The 17,179-nt window shown below is 54.5% G+C and overlaps 1 protein-coding gene across 5 annotated transcripts in view; it reads right to left on the reverse strand.

The window, feature by feature from the left end:
- chd4a (chromodomain helicase DNA binding protein 4a) overlaps window positions 1-14,780 on the reverse strand; it is a 34,813-nt gene extending 20,033 nt beyond the window's left edge. For all 5 annotated transcript variants that reach the window (XM_079749487.1, XM_079749485.1, XM_079749486.1 and 2 more), the window contains exons 1-17: window positions 14,609-14,780; window positions 14,005-14,174; window positions 12,414-12,520; window positions 11,496-11,753; window positions 7,813-7,931; window positions 6,827-7,107; window positions 6,430-6,560; window positions 6,028-6,160; window positions 5,395-5,564; window positions 4,964-5,206; window positions 4,383-4,586; window positions 3,808-4,019; window positions 3,231-3,362; window positions 2,742-2,841; window positions 2,347-2,538; window positions 1,090-1,290; window positions 686-823 (exon numbers count right to left, since the gene is read on the reverse strand). In XM_079749487.1, coding sequence (XP_079605613.1) covers window positions 686-823; window positions 1,090-1,290; window positions 2,347-2,538; window positions 2,742-2,841; window positions 3,231-3,362; window positions 3,808-4,019; window positions 4,383-4,586; window positions 4,964-5,206; window positions 5,395-5,564; window positions 6,028-6,160; window positions 6,430-6,560; window positions 6,827-7,107; window positions 7,813-7,931; window positions 11,496-11,753; window positions 12,414-12,520; window positions 14,005-14,065 — 2,682 coding nt within the window. In that variant the 5' untranslated portion in view covers window positions 14,066-14,174; window positions 14,609-14,780. The remainder of the gene's footprint in view (window positions 1-685; window positions 824-1,089; window positions 1,291-2,346; window positions 2,539-2,741; window positions 2,842-3,230; window positions 3,363-3,807; window positions 4,020-4,382; window positions 4,587-4,963; window positions 5,207-5,394; window positions 5,565-6,027; window positions 6,161-6,429; window positions 6,561-6,826; window positions 7,108-7,812; window positions 7,932-11,495; window positions 11,754-12,413; window positions 12,521-14,004; window positions 14,175-14,608) is intronic.
- Window positions 14,781-17,179: the final 2,399 nt, after the last annotated feature.

A 17,179-nucleotide genomic window follows, 5' to 3' on the forward strand; every position in this document is an offset into this window, starting at 1 on the left:
ACTAGGGTACAGGTCAGGGGTTGCTAGGAGACAGGTCAGGGGTCACTAGGAGACAGGTCAGGGGTCGATAGGAGACAGAGGTCAGGGGTCACTAGGAGACAGGGTAGAGGTCACTAGGAGACAGAGGTCAGGGGTCACTAAGAGACAGGGTAGGGGTCACTAGGAGACAGAGGTCAGGGGTCACTAGGAGACAGGGTAGGGGTCACTAGGAGACAGAGGTCAGGGGTCACTAGGAGACAGAGGTCAGGGGTCGCTAGGAGACAGGTCAGGGATCGCTAGGAGACAGAGGTCAGGGGTCGCTAGGAGACAGAGGTCAGGGGTCGCTAGGAGACAGAGGTCAGGGGTCACTAGGGTACAGGTCAGGGGTCGCTAGGAGACAGGTCAGGGGTCACTAGGAGACAGAGGTTAGGGGTCACTAGGAGACAGGGTAGTGGTCACTAGGAGACAGAGGTCAGGGATCACTAGGAGACAGGGTAGGGGTCACTAGGAGAAAGAGGTCAGGGGTCACTAGGAGACAGGGTAGGGGTCACTAGGAGACAGAGGTCAGGGGTCACTAGGAGACAGGTCAGGGGTCACTAGGAGACAGGTCAGGGGTCACTAGGAGACAGGTCAGGGGTCACTAGGCTGAATGGCGTCACCTCGGTCCATTGGACAAGTGAGGGTGCTCTCTGAGAGCCTCTCCTACCTTGGACTGGTTGTTCTTGAGCCGGTGGGCCTCGTCCACCACCAGGCAGGCCCAGTCGATGGAGCCCAGCACCGCCGTGTCGATGGTGATCAGCTCGTAGGAGGTCAGCAGCACGTGGAACTTCACCGTTGAGTCTTTCTGCTCACACATGCAGGCACACACACACATACAAGATATGAGAATGGTACTCAAGATAATCCTTGACGGGACAAACGCCGTCAAAATCTGTCAAATCAGACCTCAACATTAAATGTAACTACTACACATAAAATCTGAAAACAAAAAAGGCTCTTATGAGCCTCGTCTACAAAACGGGAGGAAGCGCTTTCGCTCTTTATCAAACCCTGGCGGTAAAGAACACAGTCGTCACGGAAACGTGTGAGGCAGGGGGCGGGGCCACGCACCTTCATCTTGGAGGCCTTCTTGCCGCCGCGGATGGCGTTGTCCTCGAAGGAGAACTCGTTCTCCCTGATGACGGCGCGGCTGTCCTTGTCGCCCACGTAAGTCACCACGTACATGTCCGGCGCCCACATCTCAAACTCCCGCTCCCAGTTGATGATGGTGGATAGAGGGGCGCTCACCAGGAAGGGCCCCTTGGAGTGGCCCTGAGGGGAGGAGGGGGGGGGGGCATTAGGGGCCGTACTGAGGAGGAGGGGGGGGCATTAGGGGACGCACAGAGGAAGAGGAGGGGGTCACGCATCAGGTTATGCTCAGGGGTCACCTGGCTACAGGGGGCCTACAGGTAGGGGTGAGGGGTCACCTGGCTCCAGGGGGCCTACAGGTAGGGGTGAGGGGTCACCTGGCTACAGGGGGCCTACAGGTAGGGGTGAGGGGTCACCTGGCTACAGGGGGCCTACAGGTAGGGGTGAGGGGTCACCTGGCTACAGGGGGCCTACAGGTAGGGGTGAGGGGTCACCTGGCTACAGGGGGCCTACAGGTAGGGGTGAGGGGTCACCTGGCTACAGGATTGAACCCAGAACCTTTGGGCTGGGGGTGGAACGCACTATCCTCGCTCAGTGATTTACAGCAAGGCCTGTTCAAAATGTATTCTTCATTTGCAATTATGTCAAAAAGAGTCAATTGATACTTAAACGGCACCAGGCAGTAGGCAGTCAGGGCAGAGGACCCTGACTGTATTGGATGGTGAGTGATACCCTGTCTCCGGTGCCGAGGCCGTGCGTGTGGCCTCCCGCCTCTAGATGGCGGTAGCGGGCCATGCACAGCATCTGGAAGTGTTTACTGCTGTGATCAAGCTTAATGCCGTCAGCTGTAACCTGACTTATACAAAATGGCTGAATGCGTGGGAGCCAATAACGTGACAGCTGTCCCGGCAGCAGTGAAACACCCATCTCCCAATCAACCCTTCGGTTCTATCTAAAACGTTGGATTCATTACTAAGAACGTTGAAATTCAGATGAGATTAAAACCTCTTCTACCGCTTCTAATCATAATATCGAATATCAGATTATCTTGTGATAAATTTAGATTCAAAATCGTTAAGATGATGTGTTTCCTTTATCGTCAGTAGAGATGAAATCTCTGTGTGACGCTTTTAATCCAGAACATCTCAGGTGCACTTCAGCACAGAGCAGGTCAGGGTCAGGGGTCATAGGGCTCTGGGAGGCCTACAGGTAGACGGTGGACCTGGGGTCAGGCCCTACCTCTTTGTAGAGGGAGTAGAGGAAGACGGCGGTCTGGACCGTCTTGCCCAGGCCCATCTCGTCGGCCAGGATGGTGTCGGTGCCCTGGGCCCAGGAGAACCTCAGCCAGTTCAGCCCCTCCAGCTGGTAGGGGTGCAGGTTCCCCCCCGTGCTGTCCAGGTAGTCCGGCTGCCGCTCAAACTTTATGGTCGGCTGGGGAGGGAGAGACACATTAGGGTTAGCTGGGGGGGAAAGAGAGTCAGACAGACAGACAGACTGACAGACACAGGTTCAGTCTAGCTTGGAGAGAGACACAGACGGACTAGCTTGGGGAGCGACAGCGACTTCCAGTTTTGATTTGAGAGATTGAGTTCATGTCCTGAATGACGAGAGAGAACAGACAGAGAGGAACGTACGTCGACCACAGGGTTATCCGGGGGCCGGTCCACACGCTTCGGCTTCCCCTTCAGCTTGATCTTCTTCCCTGGTCGGCCCTCGTCTCCCATCATCAGCTCTCTGCACACACACACACACACACACACACACACACACACACACGTTAATAGGTGTGGCATGTACAGGTGTGTGTACCTGTGGTTCCAGCAATGGAGTTTGTTTGCTCAGTGTGTACAGGTACGTTTAAGTCCAGATGTGTGTGCACCTGTGGTTCCAGTGCTGCATGTGTGTTGTAGTACAGGTGTGTGTAGCTCAGTGGGTTCAGGTGCGAGTATGTACAGGTGTGTGTAGGGTCAGGTGTGTGTAGTCTCAGGTGTGTGTAGGGCCAGGTGTGTGTCGGCCCAGGTGTGTGTAGGCCCAGGTGTGTGTAGGGCCAGGTGTGTGTAGGCCCAGGTGTGTGTAGGCCCAGGTGTGTGTAGGGCCAGGTGTGTGTAGGGCCAGGTGTGTACCTGTGGTTCCAGTACTGCACTTTGTAGACGTCGTACTCGGAGACGTCCATGTCCTCCGACTCCCAGGTGGCCTGGTCGTACGTCAGGTCACGCCACTTGATCAGGTAGTGCACATTGTTCTTCCTGTCCACACTGCGCACAAACACACACAAACACACACACACACATTACATCATGCACCGTGCAGAAGGGGGGGACAATACAGCAACAGGACTAAAGTGCTGATTATGGTCCCACGTTCACACAACGCAAGGACCACGCAGACGCTTCGACGCAGTCCCGACCCTTCATGGCTCTGTGTCGGGTTTTGGTAAGCGGACCAATCACAGCCCTTGCTGCTGCGTTGCCTCGAGGGAAGGTTGACATTTTTGGGAGGCGCACGTCTGGCCCATGCGGTGGACGCAAGGAGGGTCCGCGGGTCCTTAACCCCCTTGCGTTTCGTGAACGTGGGACCATTATCAGCCCTTAAGTGAGGCTTCTACTTCCTGTTTAGACAGGAAGTAGTGCAAGGCCCTAACGAGGGCTGTTGACCTGTGACCTCAGTGAGTAAGAGAGACAGACGGACAGACGACGGTACCTGTGGTTGAGGATACGGTGCACCATCAGCCACTCCATCTTGATGCCGAAGCGGTAGTACTTCTCCTCCATCTGGGCGTACAGGGGGTCCTTCTTCTTCCTCTTGGAGCTCTTCTCCTCCTCCCCCTCACCGCCGGCGTCGATGGGCGGGGGGTCGTCCATGTCGTTTTTCCTCTGGTAGTTCCTGAACATCACCTGGCAGTGCAGCTCCAGCTGGGGAGAGAGAGGTTGGATTAACAGGCGGAGAGAGAGAGAGAGAGAGAGAGACCAGGTTAGCATCGAGTCACACACGAAAGAAAGCAATGGTGTGAATGCTATGACGGTAGAGCATCAGGCTAAATCGCTCTGTATTGGTCTAGTGTGGGTGCTAGCATCATCTTCAGCGCGTGTCAGCATCACTGTGCTAGCGTTAGCATCATGTATTGGTCAGTGTGGGTGCTAGCATCGTCTTCAGCGCGTGTCAGCATCACTGTGCTAGCGTTAGCATCATGTATTGGTCAGTGTGGGTGCTAGCATCGTCTTCAGCGCGTGTCAGCAGCACTGTGCTAGCGTTAGCATCCTTCCAGCAGCACCGACCTGCAGCTCGGAGACCCAGGAGCAGTGCCAGTAGGACATGTTGGACCACTTGGCGAAGAACTCCCGGTCAGGCCGCCCGGCGAGGGGGGCAGGGTCGGGGGCGTCGGCCGCCAGGTCGGGGGGGCGGGGCACTGGCGTGGGGGGAGGGGGGTCGCTCCAGCGCCACGTGAGGATCTTCTGCACCTTGCCCTTCATGGCCGGACACTGCGGGGGGGGGGGGGGGCGGACGTCAGGGTTAACCTCCAACAGCCCGTTAACAACTTAACAACGTGCATACACACAGTGTGCAAACTAAACACACAACAACCACTGAGAAGAGGATTAACCAGAGCAGGGATACACTTCAGACATGCGGGGGTCATGGCCTTGATATTAAACCAGGTTGCATTGTGGGTCATACCCTGTTCAATCAAAGTACGTCTTGTCCGATTGTTTCTAGGAGCGGGTCTAGAAGCAATCGGTAAAACGCTGGAACATTCTCTACGGATCCAGCAGTTGCAGTTTTGGATCAATAACCCAGTCCGGCTCCTCATTGGCCGGCCTCCCTGTCAGTCAGCAACGGCGGTGGGCGGTTGGCTCACCGTGCAGCGGGGGCAGATCCACTCTCCGTTGGGGATCTCGGGCAGGGGGGGGTTCAGGCAGTGGATGTGGTAGGACGAGGGGCAGGAGTCACAGCACAGCAGCTCCCCGCCGTCCTTACACACCCGGCAGAACTCCATGTGGTGGTCGTCCTCCTCCGCCTCCCCTGCCTCCACCTCCGCCTCCACCTCCTCCTCACCCTCCGACGGGTTCTCCCGCGCCTCCCACTGGATGCCCTCCTTCTCCTGCGGGGGGGGGGGGAGGAGGAGAGAGAGAAGAGGAGTTAGTGGTGGAGCCAACATGTCGGCTTCTGACCATAACATTGAGTTAACAGAACACCATGTGACACTACCTCAGCCAATCACAAACCCCGATGGTCAGATGCCTGTTGTGAAGGAGCAGGTAGTGTGAGTGTGAGTGTGTGTGTTCTTACGCAGTGCGGGCAGCTCCAGGTTCCCTCGGGGGCCTTCTCCATGTCGGGGTCCAGGCAGACCATGTGGTACGCCCGGGGACACGTGTCACACAGGATGATCTCGCCGCCCTGCTGGCACACCTCACAGTAGTCCTGGTGGTCCGTCTCGTAGCCGTCGCCCTCCTCCGCTTCTGGAGAGAGAGACGGGGTGAGGGGGGGCTTCCAACGCTACACCTGGACCCTCCACCCACAACCACTGGCAGTCTAACCCCTTACCATTGCAGAGAATAGCACGCCAGCATGCTAACACCTTAGCATTGCAAACTACCTCAAATGGAACGCACCCCCTGCACACAGTAAGCGTATCTGTATAGATTAGCATTTTATATTCCACCTTCTCATTTTGTGCTATCCAAAACACCCCCGCAGTGCACGTGACAACAGCAGTGCACGTGACGGGTGGAACTGACGCTACAAGATAGCGTGCCGTCTAATTATACCTCCTCCTGTGTCGTGAATCAGGCCCCGTGACTCAGACGCCACGGGGTGAAAACACACCACCTGACTACTCCTCCTCCTGGTGAACACCACCTCACTGCTCCTCCTCCTGGTGAATCCCCCCCCCCTCCCCCCAGGGCCTACAGCCGGCAGTACCTTTCTTCTTCTTTGGTTTGCTCTTGGGGGTCTTCTTCTTGGAGCGCGAGGTGCGGCTGGTGGAGCCCTCCGACACGCTGTTCATACTGGTCTCATCGAAGTCGCTCTCCACGTCAGGCTCCTCCTCCTCGCTCTGGAGAGACACACACACACACACACACACAAAGAGAGTCAGGTTGTGCATGTGAGGCGTTCACAGATGGAGAGAAAAAAGACTGAGACTGACAGTGTGAGACAGACAGACAGACAGACAGACAGACAGACATACAGACGAGAGAGGAGGGGAGAGGACAGAGGAGGAGGAGAGAGGACAGAGGACAGAGGACGGAGGAGGAGAGAGGACAGAGGACGGAGGAGAGAGAGAGGGCAGAGGAGGAGGACAGAGGAGGATAGAGGACCTACCGAGGACCTCTTCCTCTTGCTGTTGAAGCCCCCCAGCTTGATCTTGAGGGGGGCCACCTTCTTGGTCTTGGCCACGTTCTTCTTCTCTGCGGGCTTGGCGGTGGGCTTAGACTTCTTGCGGGCGTTGGGACCTGGAGAAGCCACAGTCAGTCACATCCTCCCCCCACAGCGTACACTCCCCGATCACTGCCCAGGAGCCCATGGGCCTAGGTCTACACACCGAGGGGCCCACAGAGACCAGTGTGTGTTAGTGAACAGATCCCAGAACTGAAGCATCCCTCCATTCTCAAAGTAATATTCTAAAAGATAACGCTGAATAAACACTGAACCAAAGAGCCCACGTCTTGAGGAGCCTCAGGTATCCCCCCCCGGCCCGCTGACCCCCACCAGGACTGACCTTTGCCCTCCTTGGTCTTGGCCTTGCGGAGCGGGACCACGGGCGCGGGCGTGGGCTCGGCGGGGGGTGGGGGCGGTGGCGTGGGCGGCGGCGGCGAGGGGGGCGTGGCCTCCGACACCATGGTGTCCACGGCGGCGGGCACGCTGGCGGTGGCCAGCGCGGCGTTGGCGGCGGCGGCGCCCCTCAGCGGGTTGTTGGTGCTGAACTCACGCCACTTGGCCCCCAGGACCATCATCATCTTAGACACGGCGATCTTAGGGTTCTTAGCGGCGATGAGCGGCCTGCAGAGAGACGGGTAGGGAGGGAGACGGGGAAGGAGACAGATACAGAGAGACAGGGACAGAGAGAGAGACAGAGACAGAGAGACAGGGACAGAGAGAGAGAGAGACAGAGAGAGAGAGAGACAGGGACAGAGAGAAAGAGACAGAGAGAGAGAGAGACAGAGAGAGAGACAGAGACAGAGGGACAGAGAAAGAGAGAGACAGGGACAGAGAGAGAGAGACAGAGAGAGAGAGAGACAGAGAGAGTGACAGAGACAGAGACAGGGACAGGGACAGAGAGAGAGAGAGACAGAGAGAGAGACAGAGAGAGGGACACAGGGACAGAGAGAGAGAGAGACAGGGACAGAGAGAGAGAGACAGAGAGAGAGAGAGACAGAGAGAGAGACAGAGACAGAGACAGGGACAGAGAGAGAGAGAGACAGGGACAGAGAGAGAGAGACAGAGAGAGAGAGAGACAGAGAGAGGGACACAGGGACAGAGAGAGAGACAGGTGATTGTTCTACTCCCCTGCAGAAGCGTGTGTGTGTATCTGAGTGTGTTTTCTTCGTGAGCCTACAGGTGTATTTCATACTCCCTTTACTTCAGCGGAGGCTGGTCTGCAGACACCTGTCCCCGAGGAGGGGGTGAGGGTGATGGGGCACCGCTCCGGGACTGAACACTGCCCCCCCCCCCCCCCCCCAGGCTGTGGGGGTGCGTGAGGCCTACCTGACGAACTGGCTGAAGGCCTTGTAGTTGGTGAGGGAGCGGTAGTCCTCCTGGCTGAACAGGTGGTCGATGTCCTCCATGCCCCAGTCGTCCAGCAGCTGGGACGAGGTCTTGGGCTCCTGGAGACACCCAGAGCAGTCAGAACCAGAGCCACCAGTACCAGAGCCACCAGTACCAGAACCAGAGCCACCAGTACCAGAGCCACCAGTACCAGAACCAGAGCCACCAGTACCAGTACCAGAGCCACCAGTACCAGAGCCACCAGTACCAGAGCCACCAGTACCAGTACCAGAGCCACCAGTACCAGAGCCATAGCCACCAGTACCAGAACCAGAGCCACCAGTACCAGAGCCACCAGTACCAGAACCAGAGCCACCAGTACCAGAGCCACCAGTACCAGAACCAGAGCCACCAGTACCAGTACCAGAGCCACCAGTACCAGAGCCACCAGTACCAGAGCCACCAGTACCAGTACCAGAGCCACCAGTACCAGAGCCATAGCCACCAGTACCAGAACCAGAGCCACCAGTACCAGAGCCACCAGTACCAGAGCCATAGCCACCAGTACCAGAACCAGAGCCACCAGTACCAGAACCAGAGCCACCAGTACCAGAGCCACCAGTACCAGAACCAGAGCCACCAGTACCAGAACCAGAGCCACCAGTACCAGAGCCACCAGTACCAGAACCAGAGCCACCAGTACCAGAGCCACCAGTACCAGAGCCAGAGCCACCAGTACCAGAGCCAGAGCCACCAGTACCAGAGCCACCAGTACCAGAGCCACCAGTACCAAAGCCATAGCCACCAGTACCAGAACCAGTACCAGAGCCACCAGTACCAGAGCCACCAGTACCAGAGCCACCAGTACCAGAACCACCAGTACCAGAACCAGAGCCACCAGTACCAGTACCAGAGCCACCAGTACCAGAGCCACCAGTACCAGAACCACCAGTACCAGAGCCACCAGTACCAGAACCACCAGTACCAGAACCAGAGCCACCAGTACCAGAACCAGAGCCACCAGAACCAGAACCAGAGCCACCAGTACCAGAACCAACCAGAACCACACCAACAGTACCAGTACCAGAGCCACCAGTACCAGAACCACCAGCACCAGAACCAGAGCCACCAGTACCAGAACCACCAGTACCAGAACCAACCAGTACCAGAACAACCCCACCAGTACCAGAACAACCCCACCAGTACCAGAACAACACCACCAGAAACAGAACAACACCACCAGTACCAGAACAACCCACCAGCAACAGAACAACATCACCAGTACCAGAACCAGAACCAACCAGTACCAGAACAACCCCACCAGTACCAGAACAACCCCACCAGCAACAGAACAACATCACCAGTACCAGAACCAGAACCAACCAGTACCAGAACAACCCCACCAGTACCAGAACAACCCCACCAGCAACAGAACAACATCACCAGTACCAGAACCAGAACCAACCAGTACCAGAACAACCCCACCAGTACCAGAACAACCCCACCAGTACCAGAACCAGAACCAACCAGTACCAGAACAACCCCACCAGTAACAGAACAACCCCACCAGTAACAGAACAACCCCACCAGTAACAGAATCAGACCACCAGTACCAGTACCAGACCCACACCCCCAGTATCAGAACCCGAGCCAGACGAACCCACAGGACCACTAACCAACCCTACTAACCAGGTCACCTGACTAGTTATAATACAATGATAAATATAAAAGGGAAATAAAATAGGAGGAGAAATCTAGATTAAAGCGATGCATAATCCTACTGGTGTTCCCGTTCTGAATTGCGTGAGGAGAACCTAACCATAAACCTATCCCCAGACCATCGTGGCCATAGCGCAGCATCTCTGTCCTAACACCACCGCCCCCCACCCACACAACACACAACACCGAACACGGGACACCAGTGGTGTATGTCTCCATACGGTGTCCCACCCACTGACCACCCCCACGCCTCAGCGCTGTGTGTGGAGGCAGCAGTGTTCAGCTCCTCCAGCAGTCCCCTGCCCTACACAAGCCGAGATGTCAACGCCTCCATGGCTGAGTCCCACCCACCGGAGGCCCTGATAATGTCCGGAACCCATCCGGAGTTATTACTCGAGACCCGGGTCTCACCGGCCCAGTGATGGGACCTCATCAATACTGATCTAATCAATCGATCAGCGCAGAGAGGGGTGAGGTTAGGCCGACTAATGCTGCTAATGTTGTTAGCTCTCTGCTGACTAAGAATCACAGGACTTCCAGAACTCTCCTTGTGTTCAAATTCTGTGACAACAAAGACAACATTTATCCCGTACCTGCACATAGCTAATTAGGCCAGTTTTACTCCGACTGAACAATAGATGATTGAGGGGAAATACAGCAGCTTTAGCCAAAGCGCTTAAGACAGTTAGCCACACGCTACAAAGGGCTAGCCAGAGCGCTACAAAGGGCTAGCCAGAGCGCTACAAAGGACTAGCCAGAGCGCTATAGTGGGATAGCCAGGGCGCTACAAAGGGCTAGCCAGAGCTCTACAAAGGGCTAGCCAGAGCGCTATAGAGGGACAGCCAAAGCACTATAGTGGGATAGCCAGAGCACTACAAAGGGCTAGCCAGAGCACTCTAGACAAATCAATACACTAGCTCGTTAGCATCTGATGATATCCGCTAGCAGAAGGCCGTCTATACAGATGCATCTAAAAGGCGTTTATCTAACCAAGACTGGAGAAAAAAAAATATCAAAAGGGTCAAGTTCACTGAGCATTGCGGCGCTAAGGAAGGTTGCCATGGAAACAGCATATATGCCTGACACACCAACACCAACACCCCCCCCCCCACACACACACACACACACCCATCCTTGCATAAGTGTCATTAGGTATGATGCTTCCTATTGGTGGTGCGGCCGAGAGCCGCAGACAAAGAGCTGCGTCTGCCAGCGGGCGGTGTGACGCTCCACGCTGGGGCAACGTGCACGTCTATAACCCCTCAACACGCGCCGGGGGCCTTTACTGGTCCACGCTTTGATTAAACTGACACCAAAATGTATCTGCTCATGATCATTTACCCTGTGGCATTAATCACTTGGTGGACATTTCCTTTTCCACAATAAAACCTGCTTTCAGAAAGCTCAGTTTGAGCCGTGGCGCACTCCGCCGGCCAGGCTTCGGTCTGCATTTCAGTGAGGGCCCCCACCGCCCCTGTTATAGATAGGCAGAGAAGGTAGCGTTTCCCTGGTCCCCCCCCAACCCTGACCATAGCTCCTGTGTGCTGTGGTACCGTCCTCCTGAGAGCTGCTGTGCTCTGTGTTGTACTGCCACACTTTGGTCTAGCTTTTAAACTTACTGCCTTCTGGGGAAACACAGACAGTGGACTGAACCAGAGTAGGAGCTGAGGGCCCTCTGAGCCCCCAACCCCGTGGGGACCCCCGGCCCCTGGCCCGGGCTCCCCCGTGTGACTTCTCAGCCTCTGGGCGGTCCTAGCAGCTTCCCAGAGCCGGCATCCACTCAACCCAGCACCCGTTCACCAGCACAGAGACATGCACAATCACATGCGCACAAACGCCCCATGCATTCCACACACACAGAAGGACACGTACACAACCACTCACACACATTGACCCAACTGCCCCCGTCATGCTCACAACCAAACACACAGTCAGAACCGCCCCCCCCCGGCCCTCTTCCTCACCGAGCTGTCGTCGTCGTCGTCGTCGTCCTCCTCCTCCTCGGGCTCTGGCTCCGGGTCCTTCCTCTTGGAGGAGGAGGAGCCCCCTGCGCTGCCCCTCTTCTTCTCCTTGCCGCCGCTGCCCCTCTTCTTCTTCTTTCGTCCGGGCGTGTAGCTGCTGCCCTCGCTGTCCGAGCGCTGGGCGGCAGCCACGCCCTCCGGGCCCTCCTCGCCGCGCCCCCCCGCCACCTCCATGGGCTCCGGGGAGCTGATGGCCAGCTCCTGGTCAAGGGGGGGAGGAGGGGGTCAGAACCGGTCAGGGCGCTAGCCTCACTCTACGTCCAGAGCCTAATCTGGCCCCCTGCATTACACCAGTGCACTAACCAATACCCACACTGCACTGTCGAAGACGTGCACCACGAGAGCACACGTATGTCCGCGCTATAGGTCGTGATGCGTGGCGTGTTTCGGTTTCCATCTGCTGGGGCTCCCAGTACAGACGCCCGGTGAACACTGGTTTATACCAGCGACACACGCCAGGGGACTCACAGCACATACTAGCGGCCCGGTTCCTCGCCTTACTTGTTCGCTCGACGGGGATTGGGGATCTATGAGACGACTTCAGACCATGCCTGGTGTATCGCCGTATGTAAACCATTTGTATGGTATTCTAATAAGGAGTCTTCTCTTTGCCTTTTCTGCTGCTGAGCCACCTGAACTGGGATTGATAAAGTAGTATCTTCTCTTTACGGGATAAACATTGCAGGTTCTACAATACCGGAAGCAGCAGCGATGTTTAGCCCACAAAGAGAACAGGTTGTGGAGTATCTCTGGGCCCAGCCAGGGCCTCCTGGAACACAGGCCTGCAGCACCCCGTTCAGTGGGGACTAGAGAACAGACGGGCGTGTGTGCGGAGGGAGGTGGGCCCCGGTGGACTCTTACCTCGCGACGCGACCGCCGCTTGCTGCTCTTGCTCTCGCGGCTCTTCTTGGCCTTCTTCTTCTTCTTCACTTTGGGCGTCTCGGTCTCCGAGAGCTCCTCCTCGTCGTCTGGATGGGGGATGAACAGTACTCAGCATCGTGTAGCGACTTAGCCTAGCTAGCTTTAGAACTTAGCATCATATCCTAGTTAGCTTAAGTACACAGCATGGTGTAGCATCTTATCCTTACTATCTCTGTTGTGTACAGGGAATGGGTTAACCTAGTGATAGTTAGTGCATGGCACCTGGTTCTATGCACGGCATTACTGTACCCACAGAGATATATTGTTGTTTCTCTTTCCTCTGACAAATGTTGTCAAATGCGGTTACCCCTGGATAAAAGCGTCTGCTAAATGCCCTAAATGTAAAAGCTTTGTTTGTAAGGCACTTTACCACAAGCAGGGAGGAAACGCTCTTAACGGTAAGATATATGACATTAAGTAAAAAGAGGAGGCACATGTTAACATAAAGGAGCTGAAACTAGTTTCAGTGGTCATGGGGTCCAGGGGTCATATCAGGATGGCTCCCTTTGTTGTGAGGCTGTTTGTATAATAGGACAGGATCCCAGTTTACTGGTGTTTACTGTCGTTTAAAGGGCTTGGGAGGGTGATGGAAATTACTGTAGAAGTCATGTGATGGGGACACTGGGAAAGTAAGGCAAACTAATTCAAAAACACCACAAAACACATGGATACCGAATAACAAAGCTAGGCGTGTTTCACCAGAGTTGAGCCACTGTTTACTTGGAGCCTGTCCGCTCACTCTGGTAAAAGTAACTGCAACCGGGAATGAACGTGGTGGAGCCCGTGTTTACACTAGAGCCCCATCACCTGACGGTGTCTGTACCAGCAACCCTCTGACGGTGTCTGAACCAGTATGCCCAGTGGTTTCCTATTTTCGACGTCCCCTGGTTTTAACCGTGTGAAGTCACGCGCACCGCGGGCACTTTGTGTTCCAAAATGGTTCGTGTGTGCGCGTGCACGCCGCCGCTAAATAAACAGTAAACAACGAACTACCCCAACCGCCGCCCCGCAAATATGTTAAACGTAAGACTAAAAATCGAAAGAGCTACGAAAAATGTGCTTTTAAAAACACGTTACTTAGAGCCAATACGGATGGAAAGGGCCGGTGATGAGGAGGGGAGTTCTGCCGGACGTCATCCGCCAGTTCAAGCTCACTGGCTGCGCCTCCATCTTGTCATCGACACGTAAAAAAAAAAAAAAAAGACCGGTAGCTGCTCGAGCTAGGCCCGGGAAACACACCGGTACCCCCGCGCCATTGTTCCCCTCCGACCCTCCTTTTTATACAATGCGGCACAAAAATCAACGACAGGCAACACATCTAACGTTTAACGAAAATAACGCGGCGGAAAGTAGCGTTTCCCTCCCGGGGTTTAAGTGAGGGGTTAGCTCCCAGGGGCTAGCCGCAACCGTCGAGCCACGCGAGCCCCCAGCGTTGACATCACGGACGACCGCGAAACTCCGCCACCTCGATGGTTACCGAAACCCGGGAGCGGTGCGACCCGAGTCCGGGAGGAGGAAGGGCCGACCTTACCGTGTAGTAGCCGATCATCGGGGGCTCCGAAATCATCCCTGTCGTCTTCGCTTCCAGACATGGTGGAGAGTTATTAAAACCAAACTTTAGATTTAGTTAGCTAAAGAGTTAGCTAACTAAATAAAGTAGTTTTATCGGTGTGGTGCTCCGTGCGGGCCAGGGTCCCCTGTCTGGTCGGCAGGAGGGCAGCACGGCGGGTTACGGCAAAGGGAACAGAGACACACAAGTAGACGGAAGTGAATATTAAGCGTCCCCGAACGCTCACACACATTCATCCGGCGAACAAAAACACTCTCCACATGTTCTTGCGAAGATAAGCGAACTTTTCTTTTCTTGGGTCGGAGCTCTGAGTGGGATAGGGCTCCGGTCCTTCGGTCGGTGCTGACACACCGTCTTTACCGGGTTACTTTCCCGGCCATTAGCATGCGGGCTAGCCCAGCTGGACCGGCGGCCGGGTTCCCCTGGGCCGCCCCGGGAGCCCTACCTCCACGGATCTACCGCCAACATGTTCTCCTTTACCCTCGAAACACTCACAACAGCCTCGGATAAAACGGTGTGGACGCAGACCGGCGTGTCAACAACGGAACCAAACTAAGATACTCACAACTTGATTCCCCCGCTTCCAAAACAATGACTCCGTGTCTTAGTTGGGCTCTCAATCAATTACTCTGAGAGGACGGGGTCCGGATCATTTAAATGGATATGCGTATTTTGTTAATCTGGCAGTGTGCGCACACGACGCCGTCTCCTCGCTCTCTCGCACTACACCCCGCGCGCGCACACACACACAAAGAGATCAGGGGGCAGGCATCCCATAATATCCCCCCCCACACTCCGCTCACCCCTCCCCCACTCTGCATAGTTACCTTGCAACGTACAGACCATAATAGTCCACCACCACCCCTCCCTCTCCTACAGTCTCTTCCCCATTCCTCCGTACACCCCCCCCCCCTTAGCAACCAGCGTTTCCATGGAGACGCGCACCCCCTCCCTCCCCCGTGCCGGCATCCCATAATAATAATGAGCACAGTCACTGCCATGCCACAATAAGCATAACTCCAAAAAAAGAGATAGCAGCAAAGAGGGAGAAAAAAAGCTCAGGCGTCACATGGTAAGAGCGTGCCACATGACTGCATGTCTGCATGTATGGCAGCGCACACACTACTGTATACACACACACTACTGTAACACACACACTACTGTATACACACACACTACTGTATACACACACACTACTGTATACACACACACTACTGTATACACACAACACTATACACACACACTACTGTATACACACACACTACTGTATACACACACACACTACTGTATACACACACACTACTGTATACACACACACACTACTGTATACACGCACACTACTGTATACACACACTACTGTATACACACACACTACTGTATACACACACACTACTGTAACACACACACTACTGTATACACACACACTACTGTATACACACACTACTGTATACACACACACTACTGTATACGCACACACTACTGTATACGCACACACTACTGTATACACACACACTACTGTATACACACACACACTACTGTATACACACACTACTGTATACACACACACACTACTGTACACACACACACACACACTACTGTACACCAGAGGAGAGCCAGGCCACACGCTGCTCTACGTTGGGTCCGGAGCAGGGGGGCCCCCAGCTGGGCCAGACACCCAGACAGACACTCACCGGCCTGAGGAGACGCTGCACACTGGAGGGCCCTGGAGCTCCAGTGGGGGGGGCACTGCAGGGGGACTACTGGGTTCCAGGGGGGCCTATCAGAGGACTGGGGTCCAGGGGGGCCTATTAGAGGACTGGGGTCCAGGGGGGCCTATCAGAGGACAGAGGGGTTGAGGGGCTCCAGGTGTGTACTGTCTTCCATGGGGGGTCTTGGTTCAAAGCATAGCTACTGCGGTTCCCAACCTGTACTGGCTGAGGGGCAGACTATATAACTGGCCTTTATATCTCTGTGTATCTATTCCTCAAATTAAAACCCTCTCTCTCTCTCTCTCTCTCTCTCTCTCTCTTTCTCTATCTGTCTCTCTCTCACTCTCTCTGTCTCTCTCTCTCTCTGTCTCTCTCTCTCTGTCTCTCTCTCTCTCTGTCTCTCTCTCTCTGTCTCTCTCTCTCTTTCTCTCTCTCTGTCTCCTCTGTGTCTCCTCTATATCTTTCTCTCACTCCATCTCACACACACACACACACACACACACAATCATACACAGAACCCACTAATAGGCACACACACAGAGACACACTGACCCACAAATGCCCACAATGTAACATTGGCCTCTGTAGAATGAATGATGAGCAGAATGTGTGGAGCTAGGAGTTAGCGTATAAGATGACAGCGTTTTAACTAGCTGTTTGGCTCTGAGCAGCTATAAAGAAGGTAAGCTGTTTAGCTGCTCTGAAAATGCAGAGACTTAACTTGATTTATTTAGTCTTTACAAAGTAATGAGCTATATTGAATCGACAGTTAGCTAGATGTGACCCTACACCACTGACTACAGTCTTAAACCAATGCTCTTGCTATTCTGAGTTAGCCGGTAAAGAGCATACAGAGAGTTAGCTAGAGGCCCTTACCCCTAACATAGTTAACTAGAATAAGGGATTCTATACAATATGCGTTAAAAACCTCATTCAATCCTTACTCCATACTTAACTAAGAAAATATGTATTTGCTTTGTTTTACGAGAATGAAGTCACATTTTTCCAAATGACTTAGAATTGTGACCTGCTTTTTGCATGGAGCCACCATGAGATGGAGTCCCAATACAGAGTTAGCTAAAGCACTAACCCTTAGCAGTTAGCTAGCTGCAGTGAGTCCACCAGAGTCACATAGCTGCACTCACATTTTATACTTGTTAAGATACTGGGATTCTCCACAACTTAACATTTCCTTCCAGCTATGGTTGAAATAAAATGTGGGTTGTTTAAACGACGCTAGCTAGGTTAGCAAGGCTAGCTACAGGAAGTATGCTATGTGGTGTGTTATCAGAGAAGGCTACATGGTCTGGTTATTAAATTAATAAAAGCTGTAGTGGGGATTCATTGTTCCATTCTCACTCAAAAAGCATGGTGGCTCATGGGCTACCTCTCTGTCTCTCTCTCTCTCTCTCTCTGTCTCTCTCTCT

The sequence above is a fragment of the Pollachius pollachius genome (assembly GCF_949987615.1).
Source record: "Pollachius pollachius genome assembly, chromosome: 13".
Taxonomy (NCBI): Eukaryota; Metazoa; Chordata; class Actinopteri; order Gadiformes; family Gadidae; genus Pollachius; species Pollachius pollachius.